Below are 17,941 nucleotides of genomic sequence, written 5' to 3' on the forward strand. Positions count from 1 at the left end.
GCAGTGCTTACATGTCCTCATCCGCCCTTTTGAAGTGCCACTAAATCTCTCAATTGCTTTGTAAACTGCACTAAAGCTCTCAGCACCTTTGCAGTGCAACTACCCCTTCCTTCAGTAATGATGCTGTTTATTTTAATAAGTAGCGCAGAAAAAAAAAAAAAAAAAAAAAAAAAGGGGGCCTTTTAGAAGGTTAAAAAGCTCAGTGATATTTGAGACCTAAGAGATCACTGATAAACTGCAAGTCCATAGTAGGTAAGTCTAAATTCTACACACAGTGAACTCTAGCAGGAAAATTAATATGGGAGTTTGACAGCATCTAAAGAAATGTACACTGAGTTGCAATTTAACTTTATGATTAGAGTACTTTGAGGAAAAAATGCAATTTAAGATTCTAATTTAAATTATAAATTAGCTAAACTAGGCTAAATTTAGCCCACTACATTGTAAAAAAATGTACACTGGAAATGCAGCTCTGCAGATGTTTGTTTCCGAGAATCAGCTGGCAAGATTTGACAATAAATGACTGCTTGGAGATGTGTGTGTTTGTGAAGGGAAGTGTAGATATCATCTGAATTGGACAGGTCAAGTGTGATGACAACATTATTAAAAAGCATAATACCTTGGAGAAAGGCAAGTATTCCAGAAATATTTGCCTCTGGGCTGAAATGAAACGTGAAAAAATGTGCATTTTTTAAGAAAGATATGAGAAAGTGGAAAAATGACTCAGCATACAAATCGGTTCAGTCAGCAGCAAGCAATCCCCCAGGCTGGGACAGCTTTCCACGAGAACAGCACAGCAGTGCAGCCGGCACGGGCATGGAGGGAAGGCAGGCTTGGGGTGGCAGTGGAGGAGAGCAGTCCAGGATCCGAGTTCAACCCCATGAGGGCAAGAGGCACATCCCAGTGTGCAGATCTCTGCCATAAAGCACGGCCCTACTGGCTGCAGGGACATGGGACATCCTGAAAGGGCTCACAGAGGAGTTGTCTGCTGGGGTGCTCAGTTATTTCTTTGGACAAAACCACTTCTGCCGACTGAGGGCTGTGCTGACCACATCTTGGGGCTGGCTTGCTCCTCAGCTCAGCCCAACACGGGTGCCAGGCACTGGGAGGGCCAGTGGGAGCCCATGGGGCTGCGGGCGCCCACCGAGGGCTGCCTCAAGAGCCCAGCCTCCACTTTCCAGGGGACAGATGGGCAGAGCAGGAAGGCTCTTTGGCTTTGAGTGTTGGCTAAACCCAGCTGCTAATGGGCTTTGGTGAACAGCTCATTTATTTCTGGAAAACCCCTCTGCAGAATTTCTGCAGAGCGCAGACCTCAAGTTCCTGGTGTTTTTAATTTCTTTGTTTTCTAAATAGAAAGTGAGGACCATTTTTCAATAAGCAGGATTGCACATCCTAAAAACACAGGGATGAGGCTCAAAGCCTTTAGCTGTGACTCAGAATAACTGCCCTGACTGCAGCAGTGTTAATGCCCTAATAAACCAAGCATCCTGGAGCTGGGAGGGTTAAATCTGTTTTGTCTTCCAATGTATTCTAGAAAAGAGGAAAAAATACCCATCTCCCCATTCCTCGACGACAGACAGACAAACCCTGCCCGCCTCCCGCTCCCCCTCCAGCTTCTGGTAGCTCTAATCCAATATTATTATGTGAAAAATGGTTGGGCTAGCTATGGAGACAGTAAATTAAACGTTATGTATTAGTTTTTAGCGTGTGGTCCCAGGAAGAATGCCGGCCCCATTTATTCCACAAACCTCCTGAGCACCATGGCAATGACCTCTGGAAAAACGCAGGGCTAAACTAATCCCAAAGATGTCAATCTCGAAGCCTCTTCTACATACACTTGCAGTTTAGATTAATAAACTGTCTATTTTTAAATTGTGTGCAAGCACTTCAATTCTAAATACCTTGCCGGCATGCTAAACACAGCGTTAGAGATGCCAAGTCACACTTCCCCTTCACTCTTAGGAAACTTGACTTCATTTGTTTTTCTCATTTCCCTGTGCTGTGCCACACTTTGCCTCTCGGGCAGCCATGGGGGCAGGCAGGGATGCAGGCTCAGAGGCTAAGGGATTAGAAAAGGCACTCGCCATCAGGGTGACTCTCAATCCTGCCTTAGGCCAGCCTCTGCCATCCCAATTTCGGCCTCTTTTACCCCAGATTGTCATGTTGAGGCTGTTTTCCAATGGCTAAGCAGTGAGGATGCCTGAGCACAGCATACCAAGCCAAGGATTTGCTGTTCCCTGCACCACTCTGCTCATTCCCACACTGGACCTGGCAAGCAGAGAAAAGGCAGCAATACACTTCCCATTCCTCTCTCAAATGTGTTCTGGGAAGATGGCTGTGGAGGGAAAAGGTGCTCTCCTAGCCCTCATGCATGCCCATGCTGCATGGCAGACCCAAATTCTGCCGTCCCAGCCCAAAAACATGGCGCTGGGTGCTCTGTGTGCAGACAGGCCTGATGTGCAGATGCTCTCTACCACAGGACCAGGTTCTTCAGCATGGTGGTCACAAGCCTTGATGCTGCAATGTCCCTTTTCCCTTGAGGAAAGGCCACCAGCCCGCTCATCCATGCCTGGCTGCCAGTACATCCCAGCTGCCCTTCAGAGTGAGGATGTTGGGGGGAGAGGACCCTCCTCCATCCCTGGTCTCCCCTCCACAACTCCCACCATCAAAGATGGAGCAAGGGCTGTACGTGAGTGCTGGTGCAGCTTTGTATCTCTCCCTCCCCTTTAAATCATCCCTCCATTGGGTAGAGGCACTCTCTGTGGAGGTTATAAACCCTGAGAGGATCAGACTGAGCATTACACCTGGGGCAAGCTAAATAAAAAAAGGTCACCGGCGCTTTTTAAACATGGACAAAAAAGCAGTAAAATGTGTTTGAAAAAAAAAATCTGGCATTAAATCATGACTTTTTGCCTGCCTTGCCTCATTAAAAGTGGCCTTTTGGAAGGTAAAATTATCATTGTAAGTGATAAGATCTTTAAGAAAATAATTCACGGCTTCTTCACCCTTTAATATGATAGCCGCCACCGGCTAATTTTTTTCTTAATGGCAACGAGGCCATCAATCTTGTCCAAGCCCTGTACTCCCTCCTCCCTCCTGCCCCTCCTGCCATGCTGGGCAGCCATGGTCCCGCTCAGTGATTCCTTCCTGCCCCTTGGAGCCCAGCTGTGCCGTGCCCAGGAGAAGAGATGTGTCTGCATGTACGGCTTTACGCGCTCGTAAAGATCCCGAGGGCACATAAGCCTTGCTCATGCCGCAAGGCTCAGCTCGGTCGCGCTCCACGGACCGGGCAATCCTGCAGAGATCCGCTGCGAATGTTTCAGCAGCTCACCCAGACTAGGAGCGACACCCAGGTTACGTCCGTAAACGCAGGGGCAGGTTTGGTAGGAATCAAACGTGCATCCTTCATGCCAGCTGCTGCGATCCGGGGCCGTCCGTGCCCGGACCCGCTCCTCCCTGCCCGGGCGCAGGAGCCGTGGGCAGTGCCGAGGCGGTGCCGGCAAGGACACGGGTGTGGACACGCCAGCGGCTCCCGACCCGCGGGATGGCCAGGCGTGGGCCCCGGGCAGCCCGAGGGGAGGCGATGGGTGTTAGGGTGCAGCCGCCAGCCCAGGGAAATGGATGGAAATGACGGGCACACGCTGCCCCCGGCCCGCAGCGCGGCCTCTCGCCGGCAGCCGGGGCAGGTGTCAGCGTGGGGCCAGCCCCGCCAGCCGCTCTGACATCCTGCTGCCTCTCAAGGCCAGTCATTTGAGAGTGTTAAAGTGCTGGACTCCTGCTTTCTGAGAGCTCTGGAAAAACACAAGGAGACTATTTTTCTTAAACAATCCATCACAGCTGCTGTCAGCAGAACAAATACCCTAACCCTGCTTTTTATGTATCTATATGGGCTGCCTTTTTTTTTTTTTTTTTTTTTTTTTTTTTTTTTTTTTTTTTTTTTTTTTTTTTGGCACAAAGTGTTCCCTGCTTGATGCATTCAGCCTTAACTCTGCCGTCTAAATAGGTACTTATCACTTAACATGGAGGTGATGGCTTGACATGTTTTCTGTCTCCTGCCCTCCCCTCCACGGTAGGGAAGACGTCAAAGTGTTGCTAATAGCTGTTATCACTTGGGAACTGTAACCCGAAAGCAATAAGTGATACCAGGCCTTGCTGCGTTTTCCCCCCTTAACTCTGCTTGCCATTTTTTATGTTATTGCTGGAGGATCCCCGACACAAAGATGCTACTATTAGAGCTGAGTTCCCTAAGAAGCTTTTGGAGGGTCCACATTTGCTCCTGGGAAAAGTTAGAGGTAAAATTATCTAGTGGCTTTTAGCTGGCAGAGATAAAGGTGGGATGGAGCTGGGGATGAAAGGCTTAAATGTGAGAAGGGTGTGAATGGTGAATAGAAATAATAGTATCAGCAGCTTCTGGCCCTCACTGAAAAATTCCAGTGGTTCACAAGCAGAATAAGCTTACAGAAATGTGAGCTACTAATTAATTTCTGTGCATGTTACAGTGACACCTGGGATTGTAATGGAGCTCTGTATCCTCTTGGAAGAGACACCAGCTACATGGTGGGGAAAGGGGCACCTTCCAGCAGAACTGCCCGTCAGCATTCTGGAGATGGAGGGGGGAAAGAGGTCTGGCCCAGGTCTGCCCCTCTCTGCTCTTTCTGCCAAATGCAGTGGTTTCCCTTGGTCTAATGGGAGGGTACAGCTGTTTGGCCCCAACATGAGGGGCTTTGTTTGGTCCTGGGGTAATCGTTTTATGGAATAAAACATGGCAGATATTTGGTTTTGGAGTGACTCTGGTATTCATCACCCCAAACTGCAGGGAGCACAGCCAGCTAACACTCATCCTACGTAATTTCCTCTCCTTCACATGTCTGTGGGCTGTTCTCATGTCCCCAGCTTGGCCATAGTTTTGCCACAATACCCAGATTTTGCTTTTTAATCTTTCCTTGTAAATCACAGTTACAGAGGGAGGGAGCAGGGATACAGTGAATGACTTTGCCAACCTCCCAGTCTGTCAGTGACACAAGAGAAGGAGATAAAACCCCAGGGCACTGACACCCATCCCCTGTTCCTACCACCAGACATGATATGAAGAAGTTAAATGATTGTGCTAGAAATTTCATCTCAAGTGAGGCAGCTGGAAAAGGCTTAATACAGACATTCTGTCAAGGTTTAAGGCTCCAAATCTTGCTTGCTTCGAAGCTCTTTTTCCTTGGAGGGCTTTAGTGGTCAAATTTCCCACTAGATGTTGTAATTCTCTCTCAAACTGCTCGGTGAAGCTGTAAAATCACGGGTGTGGGTGGGGGAAGCAAAGAGCTCTGGTACTGTGGCTTGGTTCCCAGCTCTGCCGGAGGTCTGGGAGCAGTGTGCTGGCTGCCTGCCTGCAGGCACCCTCCGTGGAGCTGGGTGCACACCTAAACAAACCAGCTGCAGGCATCTGCTGGGTGCATGGGATGGATTTTGCTCGTGGCCACTCACGTCTGTGTTTGCAGCAAGAGCACAGCCAGGACTGGAAGTGGGAAAGGCAATTTGCAGCCATTTATTAGGAAGTAGCAGTGGAAAACGAATGCTGAACCCACCACAAGAGCTGGGATGCTTCATGGAACCCAGTCTCTTCCCCTTCAGTGATCAGTACCAGCTCTTCCACAGGGGATATAAATTTACATGTTAGGTGACAGGTAAGTCTGCAGCTAATACCCTGCAATACAGGCAGCAGTGACGTGCTCTTAGGGAGCAAGGAGGACTTGGGGATGCTGACTCTCCAGTTACCAGGAAGGAAGAGTGGGAACAGCTTGCCTTCTTGCTCAAGGAAGAGTGGGAACAGCTGGCTTTACACCTCACCAACATGGGTTCAACCCAATGTGTGCTCCTCTCCTGCCTTGCAAGAGGCAGTCAAGGCAAGGGGAGAAAGGCCAGGGGGGAGCTTGGAACGATACCCAAGGGAACCTCACACTGCTGACAGCCATGTACAGACTCCTGGGCAGCCACCAGTCCAAACAGAGTCTGTTCTCCGTATGCCTCTGCGAGACACTCCTGCTGCCTGCTCTGCCCGAGACCCACACTCTGGCCATGCTGGGGAGTGCTGCAGGGAAGCTCTGGCCTCACAGAGGTCTGGGGCATGGCTGGTTTGGACAGACCTTCAGAAAGGGACCTTCTGAGTGACAATCTGCTTGTCTAAGTGCCGTGTCCACACTGGTGTATCACCATCTATTGGGCTTGGTCTCTAATGGCAGATGAGGATCTTGAATACTGCAGATCCGTGGTGCTCAGTGCTGCCCTTTGAGCTGCCATGGCAGAGAGGGAGCCCAGGCACCAAGCAGTGGTGCTGGCTGCAGCCCCAGCTTGCGGCCCTTGCTTGGCTGTAACTGCCTCGGTCGGCTCTGATAATAGAAGAATCTGATACAATAATCCTGCATTCATCACATCCCATGTTGAGTGATTGGATTTTCTTTGACATATTGCTGTGAAAATTGCCCAAGTGCAGTGAGTGACAGCCCTTCAGGGGCAGGGGAGCAGTGAGTGAGGAACATGCATGTACATCAGGGCTTTTATTACCCAGAGAGATGTGTGCTGGGGCAACTGTGCGGAAGGGGTGGGAGAAGTGCTGGGGCACAGAGCATGGGAAGATTAAATCCCCAGTCCCAGCTGCCCCGCTCTGGCTGAGGAAGAACCTCAGGCCAGCACAGAAGTGGCAATAGTAGTGATGCTATAGGCAAAGGTCCTAAATGAACCCTAAAGTGGAGTTAAAGCCACTGGTGACCACAGAAGTAACTACCAGCTGCAGTCATCCCAGTTTCCATGTCCCTGAGTGTAACCAGCTTGCCCTTGTTTGTTTTTCCGCTGGAGGCTCCTGAAGGATGGGGAGGTGCAGCCCCTTCTCCCGCTGCTGAGCTGCTGGAGCTGCTGGCCTTTTTGTTGGCACCAGGAAAAGGACTGGCCAGGAAACGTTGCAGCAGTCCCCTTCCACCATTCCAGAGTGGAATTCCAGCCTGCCAAACCTCCAGTGATGCCTGGGTGCCTGGACACAGACTACAAGCCCACTTTCGGGGGTCTGTACCCCATCCCTCTGCCTGGGACTGTATCAGAGAGACTTCACAACCTGATGGGCTCTTCACACCCCTCGCATGTTTGCAATGTTGCGAACATGCATCGGGCACAAAGGAAAAGAGCAGCTTTCATCTCCCCACCACCTTCCTCAATCCCACCTGGTTACAAAGGGGCCTTTAATACCAATCTCAGGTGAAGGTGACAGCACTGTGCCTTCCCGTGCCACACAGGACTTGTCTCCCAGCAAAAGCCACACAGAAATAATGAATCCTCCTGGGCTGAGAAGCTTTCAAGCTCTCTGAGAAGGGAATGAAAGATTTCCTGATTTCACCCTCTCCCTCCCTGCTCTCCTGGCTTCTTGAAGTTAATGTTCTTAGTCCCAGACGTGACGGGCAAAGGGAAAAGATCCATGTGGTGACAGGGGACGATTGATCTCTTTTACATAGAACGACGCTCCAGTCCCAGTTTAATCCCCTTGCTCAAGGCAAATGGGATTCTTTGTCAATGAAAACTTCAAAAGCCTGGTCCTGCCTTGAGATGGACCTTCTTCTTTATCTGGTCTCTGTCAGTCACTCTCTGTGTTTGCCTCCAAACAGCTAATCTGTCTTCCTAGCCGTCCTTCTCCCTCACAGGCGATGTGTTTGGGACTGTTGAGTTATCTGCACGGAGCCCTGATGAGGAAGGAACGGGAAGATTGCAGTCCAGATGCTTTCATTCTGTTGGTGCTCTTTCCAGCAGATGTCCCAAGGCAGCCTCACACTCTGTGGATTATCAGCAGTGGTGGGTTTGGGGATTCCTCTCTGCTCTGCTTGTTTTCATGGGAGAAATAGTCAGGTCTCCACTCTCCTCCTAATCTCCCTGGGACAGGGTACAGGAGCAAAGTACAGTCGTGCAGGAGACAAAATTGTGGAGCACTATTGAGTATCATTGCAATTTCTTTCTTCCCTTGATGGGTTTGAGAAATTGTTTGGGTTATTTGGGAGTCATCCATAACTGCCAGGAACTCAGGTCAGCACAGTGGCTCCCAGGCCTCTCCCTTGGTGGAGCAGACAAGGTGTTGATGTACTTGGAAAGATATCCAGCCCCAAGGAGAAAATCTAGAGCTGGAATGTCAGTCTCTGCTTCTGATATCATGTGCCAAAAAAATCACCATAAGCTTCCAGAAAAACCAATGGGGAATGAGCCTGGAAGTTAATTCTAATAAAACAAGCATGAAGACATCTCCTATGAGAGATGTCCTGCACTTGTCTGGAAGCCAGGAGCCTCCCTCACTTGGACTGTACCATCAGAAGTGTAGGAGAACCTGGAGCACTTGCCTTTGTCCACCTTGGAGAGGACAGCGTGGTTTTCAGAGGCTGTGCAATGCCCTGCAGCGCTCCCTGCCACCTGCTCACCTGCCCAGTCTCTGGTCTTTCCCACCCCTGTGCAGCATGAACTCCAGCTGACAGCAAATCAGCAAAAACCTTTGTAGTGATGCCATGACGCTCTGTGAGTTTTGTATTTTTGCATTCCGAGCCAAGGGGATGGGAGGTGGGTCCTGGGGAGGGGGTTCAGGATGAGATGGGGTTTTTTAATGATTTGGGCTCCTCCTTGGGTATGCTTCACTCCCTTGAGGCAGGCTTACTCTCCCCTTCCAAAGCTGGCATATGGCTCTGGCTCCAGGAACTCCCGCACGTGATTTCCCAGGCTGAGCTCAGGCTGCGTGTGATCAGCTTTCATTAGCTGTCATTAGACACAATCTGGAGCCCCAGAGCCCAGCAGGTCCTTCAGCTCCACCGTTCCTCGGCTGTACAAGGAATGCAGAGCCCTGTGCAGGGACTTGGCTGCTCCAGCCCAGCGGCTGAGTGGGGACAGAAGCTTTCCCCAGTGTCGCCGGCCCCCAAAGTGTGGCCCCCTTCCTGGGACACACCAAGAAGCACGACAGGGAGCGGGCTGGGGAGGTGGAGGGGTGTAAAGAGCATCCCTTAGGGGACAGGGAAAATATGCTGAGGTTTGCACTCTTACCTTGGGGGTGCCTGCTGCCATGGCATCCTTCAGGATGGAGCTCTTGCTGCCAAGAGAGAAGAGAATGAGGTCAGTCACAAAACTGGCAGGCAAGGAGGGGAGTGCTTCGAGAGATCTCATAAGGTCAAATAGCAGAGCACGTTGTTCCTCTTCCCTGGACCAACAAGAGCCTCCTCACCCTGACTGGAGGGGCATGGGAAAGGAGGGCAGTGCCAACTATTTCTCCAGCTGTAACAGAATGGTCATACGAGTGGAAGTCCCCAAACCAGCCACACGAGTCAAATACCGACTTTCCCCCGGCCTGGCGCTTGCAAAGCTCCTCTCCCAGCACTGGGAAAAAGGAGAAAGCAAGTCTGGGGGGCACAGGGAAGAAAGCCAGGGAGAGGGGAGCAGAGGTGGTGAGCCCTGTGAAGGGTCAGGCACAATGAAAAAAAGGAGACTAGGAAAGAGAAGGAGATTAAATCGGTATGAGAGCAAGGGGAAAAAAGATTTCCTCAGCTCCAGGCACACTGGGGAAGCAGCAGCTCTGCTGGAGGCTGGAGTGATTTGTTAATTCAGCTTGTTCCCCATTTAGCAGGGAAGGAGGTCCCTACCCGGTGCTCCTCCTCGCCTGCCCTCGGCAGCGGGAGATGCTATAGATTTAATAACACCTTCCCCCCTCCAGACAGGTTAAACTTGAAACAATTACATATCAAAGCCGACATGGCGGGGAGGCCTGCACTGTAATTTTTTGGTTATTAAAGTAATCTCTCTCATGTAAATTCTCCTGCTAACATGCTGCAAACAGCATTAGGAAATAAATTATTTCCCCATGATTCGATTTGTCAATGCAAAGCACCTGCAGCAGGCAAAAGGCTCTTGAAATATGTTGCCAAGCCCAGTGCCTGTGCTTGTAAGCACACGCTGGTGGGGCGGCTGGCTCCCAGCTCCCCATAGCCCCGGGGAGATGATGGATGGGTGGGTGGGTGGGTGGAGGGGGGAGGGTTGGTGGGGGGAGGCGGGGGCTGGGGAAAGGGGGGGAATGGAATTGTGTTTAATAACAAAATTTGTATGCAAGCCTGCATCCCAGGCTAAGGATGAGTGATCGGCAGCCAGAAAGTATTAAAAAGCCTCGCTAAACAGATGCTGACAATAGAACAAGACATATCAAATCAGATCTACTTCAGAAACATTAATATACACACGCACACACGCTCGCCCGCGCGCGCGCGCCCGGCTCCGCACACCCGCGCTCCTTTCTTCTCAATCACAGCAATATGGGAGGCATCAATAAATTTTTATGAGACTTTTAGAAGATCAACACGGTACTAGATGTGACAAAAAAGCAATGTGCCTGTCATGTTCGCTTTGTCGGGGACACTTTAGCCCCAGATGCCGAGCTGCAGTGCCAGCAGGGAAAAATTGAATTTGGCTGGCTTTAATCTGCCTTGATTTGGCAGATGGCTGGGTGTTATGAAATGAGCAGGGATGGAGGAAGGTGTTTTCTCCTGGGGCTATGGCCCCCCTCCTCTCCCAGTGCCACTGCCTTTTGCCCCCTGCCCTGAAATGGTGGAAACACACAGTTATCCATTGCCATCAGGTCATGGAAACGCCACAGCTCTGCTCCCAGCTGTGGTTCCTGGGGACCACGGATGGATGGGCTGGGGCATCGCCTCCCACACAACCCCACTTCCTTGAGGGAATGTGCTGCGGGGTGCACAGGATCGGCACGGGATGGCCCCTGTGTCCTGTTCCCCAGCTCTGCTCCCTACCCTCAGGAGGTGTCACGGAGTAGAATTAGTTCCTGCTGCCCACTGAGACACAGCCCCGGCACCACCTCAAGCCTGTGCAAGAACAAGCATGATGGAAAAGATTTCCATCCCCTCTCCACCTCCAGAGTTACCCAGAATTTCTCAATCACATGAAGTGTGAAACAACTTTTTTTTTTTTTTTCTTTTTATAATCCAAATGCCTTGTAAAAAAAACAAACCCGTTTCCTCCCTTTTCTTGTAAAAGGTGTTTAAAATTACTTGTTTTCAAGGGAAAGAGGAAGAATATAATTAATTCCTCCTAGAAATGGTGTTAGGGCCAGGAAACTGAAGTTTTCAGAATGAGAGTCTCTCTGGTCAGCCAAAAGATCAAGACTCTGCTGTTGGGACCGATAAGGAAGGAGAATGGTTTAGATAACTTGGCAGACTTTATTTTATTCTTCATCTGGAGGATTATTAATACTCACTCCCTTTCTTGTAATGTAGCTCTACTCTATCACTAGTAAGAGTTTGCAATTTGTTTTTTTTTTTTTAATATCCAGAAATGGGTTAGGAATGGGCATAATCCCAGGTCATGCAAGCACCCAGACACTGCAATTTAAGGGTGCTGTTCCCTATCCCATTAGAGAGCCCCCTGAATTACAAGGGCTGCAGCCCCCCACACCTCTTAAGAATGCTGGCAGTGGGCTCAGGATCGAAAGGCTGTCAGCAAAGAGAAACCTTCCCCTCCATAAACACCGCAGACAAATTAAAAATGGTAAAAGGGAAATCAAGACCTTTAAAGTTCAAACACTTTTCGGTGCCTTTTAAAGTTTTTTTGCTCTAGGCCCTTGCAGACAGCACAATCTTTGGAGACCTTGGGATTCTCTTTAATCACCCAGCCAGGCTGCAGTGGTCTGAAATGATTACACATTTACATAGTAATAACCCCAACACTCCCCACATTATTTCATGGCTAGCATATTTCCACTCAGCGAGTGATCCATGTGTTTTAAATTATAACCTGTACATAGGAAATTAGTTACTAAGTACGATATTCACGGGCTCATCTGACACTTCTAATTAAGGTGATTTACACAGAATTATCTTACGAAATAAAAAAATGGTGTTTTGCTAGCTAATAAAATATAATTACTACCCGCTTTTCTAAGTTACAGTTAGTTTTAATCTATTTGGGGAATTGTTTATCTAGTTCATTACAGCAAAACAACTTCTTTACCTTTTAGGCAACCCCCCCAAAGTACCAAAGAAGAGCAAGGAACACCCTGGGAAAACCCAGCAATTTTGGCAGCCTCCTTCTCTCTCCTGAAGACTTTGCACTTCCAAGTAATACAGGGCTGCTTCCTCACTGGCTGCCTTTCTTGGGGCTGAGTCACCAGTTCTGTCAGTGCTTTCATGCATCCTCATGTGTTTGGATGTCCCCAGGGGGACAAAATAAGGCCCCTGCCCTGGTGTTGCCAGAGGGCTCTGCCCAGTGCTGCAACTGCATCACCCGTTAATCGAGCAGCACAGCCAGATCCCCACGTCCCAGGACACACTGCTCCTTTAGATTAGGGACCATCAGCTTTAGGAGGAGCCTTTCCTCTCAGCAAGGTTCTTCACAACGGAAGCAGGACTCAGGCTACACCAGAGACATGCAGATGTCCTTTAATGCTAGGAACATTTGGTTAGGAGGATCCCCAGGTGCAACTGGGAATCCCCTGGCACATCCCTGAGTGAGATTCAAGGGCCTCTCCAGGGCTAATGCTTCTGTCATGATTTCCCAAGGGGCAGCTCAGCAAGCCAAGTATGTGTCCTCCTTATCCACAGTCTTGGGGTTTCCTCTACCCCTGCCATGGTTGCTATTACACACAATGGCCTTCAAGCCTATCTACTTTGATATGGTCCTGCCTTTTGGGGTGTGCTTGCCTTGGGAAATAAAAAGACAAGACACAAGGAGTGGTCTCTTATCACCCCCATGAATGGAAGCTGCTGCTTCTTCCCCCAGGGAAAAATCAGGTCATTAGCTGAAGGCTAAGTTCCCTGAGCTTGGGCAGCTGCTGTTGTTTCTGCTTTTCCTGAAGCACACTGAACCAGTAAGGAACAAGTAAGAGACCTGCTGCCATGCAGCTGAAGTCTTCCAGCTCTGCCACTCCTCCACAGAATCCCTTCTCAGGAGGCCCCTGTTTGACAGGTATCAGCCTGTGCACCTCCCACCTGAGATCCTGCAAAACCAAAAGATTCCCACGGGCTGCAGCCAATGGATGTGTTTTATTAAAAAAAAAAAAAAACCACAACAAAACCAAAAAACCAAACAAAAACAAACAAACAAACAAAACCCCTCAAACAATTGGAAACAATTTATTTTTAGCTGTAGGACTCATGGTTTGAACACGCAGCCTTGGGATGGGAGCCCCGGCAGCAGGGAAAGCCTCCGGCAGAGCCGTTGGATGGCAACGCCAGCTGTACCGGAGCAGTCGCTGGGTAGAGAGGGAATTGGATTTTTGTGAATGCCAGTTTAAATAACTGGAAGTGTCACTTGATGCTTAAATAAGGAAATGGGAGTTTGATTTTACGCCTAGCTGTAGGTGACAGCCCTCAGCGTGGCCAGGTGAGATCTGTGCCATTACAGGAAGCACGCTGGGATTTTTAACCTGCCGCGGCTCCCCCAGTGGCACCTGCATCCCATGATAGGAAAAGGGGCTGAGTGATGGCAAAAAGTTGCCAAAGAGGCTGCAGTCAGGGCTAGAAATGTTCTACACCTACAGTGCCAGACGTGCTTCCCGCATGCTCCCCCAGTCAGTATTTGTGAGACCTCAGTGACCAACGCAGTTGGTTGTGGCAAATCTGACCCACGGGGCAGTCACCCATCTCCCCCAAAGAGATGAAAACCAGCAGAATCATAAAACACTGTGGCATGACCTGACCACACTGAAATCCCCTATTTGCTCTGTCCTATTCACATCCCCAACTCTTTCTGTTCTGCTGGGTTTTCCTTTATCAACCTCTGGTACCACATGTCCCTGCTCAGAGTGGATAACAAATTTCTGGGTGAAGATGTGATGGTCCAGGTGTGTAGGGCCAAACAGGAGACTGTGGCTGGGGGGTAGTTTAATTTCTCTCCCACCATTTGAAAAGGAGGTGGCTGGAAAAATAAAAAGGAAAATCAGAGGGAAAGGTCACGCATTAGATTGATTTGGGGGGCTCTTTGCTACTGTGGCTATAATGACTGTTTAATTATTCCCAGCTCATGTGGCAGTTCAGAAGAGGCTCTGCAGAAGACATGCATTGCTCCAGGGCAAATAACTGACCGGAGATTTATTTCTCACCCTTGGGTTTCCACACACCCCTTCCCAGGTCTCCTGCGGCCCTGAGAGTCAGCAGCAGAGGAAGGCTTTGCCCTCCAGAGTTCCAAACCTCAGCCTTCAAATCCATACCCTGCAGTCAGGGAATGGACTGCAGGTACTACAGGTCAGAATTTAAGGAGTGCTCATAGTCCTTTTAGAGCAGGGCATGAGCAAGGGAAAATGACCCACACATTTTTTCACTTGCTATGCTACCCTAGAAGCTCTGACCCGTGAGAAGTGCTTCTCACCTACAGATTATGGACAGCAGCTTCTGCCTTTCCTGGGCTCTGCCATGGAGGAGAGGAATGGGCCATCTCTAACCGAGGCAAGCAGCTGCCTGGTTTGTGCTCTCTCCATAGGAAAAGCCACGGGTGAAGGCTCCAAGCTGCTGTCACTGCCACCCTCTAAATGAGCAGGAAGAAGCTGGAGGGTCTCTTTCCCTTTCTGCCCGTGATTAATCTGCCACAGTGAGGGGCAGGGACACAAATCAGAGGAGGAATGAAAGAGGATAAATCCATGGTATCAGCAGCACCACATTGGCTAGATAATAAACAGACTCCTCTCCTCATAAATTTCTCTCCATTCCCACATGTTTCCCTCCCATCAACACTGGCAGACCTGGAGCTGGACTGCTCCTGGCCTTTCCGGTGTCCTGGGAAGAGCTGTGGCTTTGCTAGGGAACCTGGGACCCTTCACCTGGTCTGGCTTCCTTTACTCCCTGCACAGGCTGGGGTGAGCACCAGGATGGCACAATGGAGCCCCATCCAGGCTCACTGGGGTTTGGAGGGCGCATGGGACACCTGCGGTGACTGTGGCGAGGTCACCCCTACCAGCACGTGGAGTGGGTGGGAGAAGCACTAGGGACACAAAGCATGCTTCAGTTGGTAGTTTCACTCTCTGTCTCAGTGCCCCAGGCTGGCTTGTTCTCACTGCCCCAACGCCACACTGTGTCCTCACTCCTGGCTTTGGTAGCAGCCAGCTCACCCACTTCTCCACACCCCACACAGGGATGTGACCCCGTTAGCTGCCTTGTGGTGGCAGGTGGTCCTGGCCCTGCTTGGGGATCACCAGGAAGCTGACACTTCCGGGCGAGTTTAATTTAAATCTGACAGGAGTCAAACTGCTGGAGAAAGCCTCAGGTGATACCATCCAACTGGAGATGCATCTGTGCCTGAAACTGGATGCCCCTGACTGCAGGGCTGAGGTTCTGTGCTGAACACCTCTGCCAGGGGTGGCTTGGGATGCCCCAATGCTGCTGTGGGGCAGGACTCTCTCCGCGAGGGAATCACTGCAGAGCAGGATGTGAAAATCCATTCTGCGTCCCTAGAGCAGCTCCCAAACATCAGCCCGTCCCTGCAGCCTGCTTTGGCTGGTGAACACAGGCTGCAGGACTCGCACCCAGGAGGAGCACTGAGGAGACATCACGGGCAATGAACTGCTTGTCTGAACACCTTGGGAGACACCAGAGCCCTTTGGGAAACCCCCCGGGAGCACTGGGACGGCACAGCCAGGGAGAGGGTGCTGCAGGAGAGGTACCCAGCTCCACCTGCAAAGCACGCCCAGACACTTAATAGTACCTGTCCTCAGCATCTCCCCGGCCTGGATTTATGCCTTGAGGGGTCACCTCTGGCGAGACTCTAATAACACGACTTTATTAGCTTTCTTGTTCCTTCTTTAAGATACAGTAGCAAGGGGGGAGGAGGGCAGCAGCACCTCGGGAAAGAGCGAGGGTCGTAGGGATAGGAAGCAGCTGCCCTCGCGGTTCCCCTTCTCGGTGACAAGGGGGAGAGGGAGAAAAATGATGCTCCCTCGAAATTTATCATGCACCCAATTACAATGTTAATTGGCAAGTCCCAGAAATCAATTAATTCGCAAATTTTTTTCAATTAAAAATTAAGATAAATCATAAAATGTTATTAAGCAAAGGCCAAACTCCATGAACTTTTTTTTTTTAATTTTTTTTTTAGGTATCTGGTGTTTTTTTTTTTTTTTTTAATTTAAATAATAAAAAAAAAGAGCTGTGTTGCCAAAGCCTGATGCCCTTGAGTGCCTTTGCTGAAGCACAGGGGGCTGTCATCAGCAGGACTGGGCTGAAGACAGATAAAAAAATATCGACCAGTCGGACACACTGCTTCTGCTTTATTGATCAGGCGGGAATTTAACTTGCTGTGCATATCCACCGTGTCAGCAAGGGCCACGGGCGAAATTAAAAGTACTTGGCTTGGAGATGTCGCCTTGATACCGGGGGGTGGGGAGAGATGGAGGGAGGGTGAAGAAGAGGGGGAGAAAGGGAAGAAAAGAAAAGAAGAAGGTGGAAAATGAAGAGGGAAAAAGAAGGAAGAAAGAGCCAGGGATAAGTTGAGGAGCAAGTGCCTGCTTGCAATCTCACTTGTTGGTCAGGGCTCCTCCCTCTCTCTGGAGAGCCCTCAGGTGTCTACTGCATGCAAGGAAGGGAATAATGTATTCCAACAGAGCGCTGGAAAAAACCCTTCTCACTCAAAACAATTTCTAACCTCTCTCATTGAGAGGCTGGGGGACCTGCAGTGTTTGCTGCACAAGAAGTCTGGGGAAGTACCTGGTCATCAAGTTAAAGTCCCCAGGCATAAATCAAGGAGACCTGAGGCGAGAGCCATGACCCTGATGTGACACACGACAACAGAGCTAATTCGGGTTTTACACACTCTATTTATCCTGCAGGGCCTGGCAGCACGGCCACTCGCCCTTCCCACAGCAGCCACCCACGCTGGCCCTGGGAAGGTCTCCTCCAAAGATCCTTTGGAGTGTTTGGTGTATCCCACAGAAATGAAGCGAACACCTCCCTGGGGCAGTGCAAGGAGCAGCTGTATTTGAACAGAGGGTTCCCTGAGCAGGAGAGGGGTGTGAGCCACATCTCATAACCTGCTCTGGGTCCTTAGTGTGAGCAACAGACCAAGCTCCTGTCATTTGGGCACAGAGGGACCACAGGGATGATGTCCATTGGCAGGAGTCTCCAGTGCAGATTCTGAGGGGCTAGCATGGGATGACTTTAATCAGAAAGACCTCGAAACATTGGGAAGGCAACCTGGGGAAGATGTGAAAAGCAGAATGCATCTCCACAGGTCTGGAGACATCTCTCAAGAACAGTAAACTTGCCTTGTGACCAGTTTATATCCCAAGATCCCACAGCCTTCATGTTTCAGCTATATTGCCAGTTTCCTCCTTATTTCTTATCCCAGTGGACCCAGAGCCGCCTCTGTCCCCTGAGAAGAGCTACTGCTGTGCCTCTCTACATAAAGAAACCTGGAGCTGAAGCTCCTTACAGCAGGGTGAGGATGCTCTGTGCAGTGCCAGGAACTGAGGAAGCACTTTCTGCTTCTACCCTGGCTGCAAAAAGAAGAGAGGATTAAGAGCGGTGAGAGGAAAAGAGCATTTGTGCAAACAAAGGAGAGGAAGCTTCAGATGGGACCCAAAGGAAGATTTAAGCCTGGGCAGAGGTGCACTGAATGCTGCTACAGGAGCTGGAGCACCACGGTCCTGTGGCTGGCTCTTTTCCTCTGACATGAATCAAAGCTGGCTCCAAAAGTCAAGCTAAATCCCCCATCTGGGCACTTCACCCGCTTTGACACAGGCCTTCCCACTGCATCTTACTCTGCCCTCCTTTGCCTGACACTATTTGGTTTTTTGTGACAGCATGTTTGAGGTCACAGAAAACAGCCTGCAGCACTTTCCATTTGCACCAAGGTGCGAGACCCCGGTGCCCTCTGTGCTCCAGAAAATGCTTTGTAATCACAGAAGCAGACAAGAAATTATTCCTGGACACACAGAAAGGTCATTAGGGAA

The 17,941-nt window shown here is 50.1% G+C and overlaps 1 protein-coding gene across 6 annotated transcripts in view; it reads right to left on the bottom strand.

Annotated features, from left to right (window-relative positions):
• Positions 1 to 17,941, bottom strand: part of RNF220 (ring finger protein 220) — a 219,671-nt gene that overhangs the window by 60,536 nt on the left and 141,194 nt on the right. For all 6 annotated transcript variants that reach the window (XM_040073571.2, XM_040073573.2, XM_040073572.2 and 3 more), the window contains one exon: positions 9,049 to 9,094. In XM_040073571.2, the coding sequence (XP_039929505.1) occupies positions 9,049 to 9,094 (46 nt within the window). The remainder of the gene's footprint in view (positions 1 to 9,048; positions 9,095 to 17,941) is intronic.

The sequence above is a fragment of the Hirundo rustica genome, chromosome 9 (assembly GCF_015227805.2).
Source record: "Hirundo rustica isolate bHirRus1 chromosome 9, bHirRus1.pri.v3, whole genome shotgun sequence".
Lineage (NCBI taxonomy): Eukaryota > Metazoa > Chordata > Aves > Passeriformes > Hirundinidae > Hirundo > Hirundo rustica.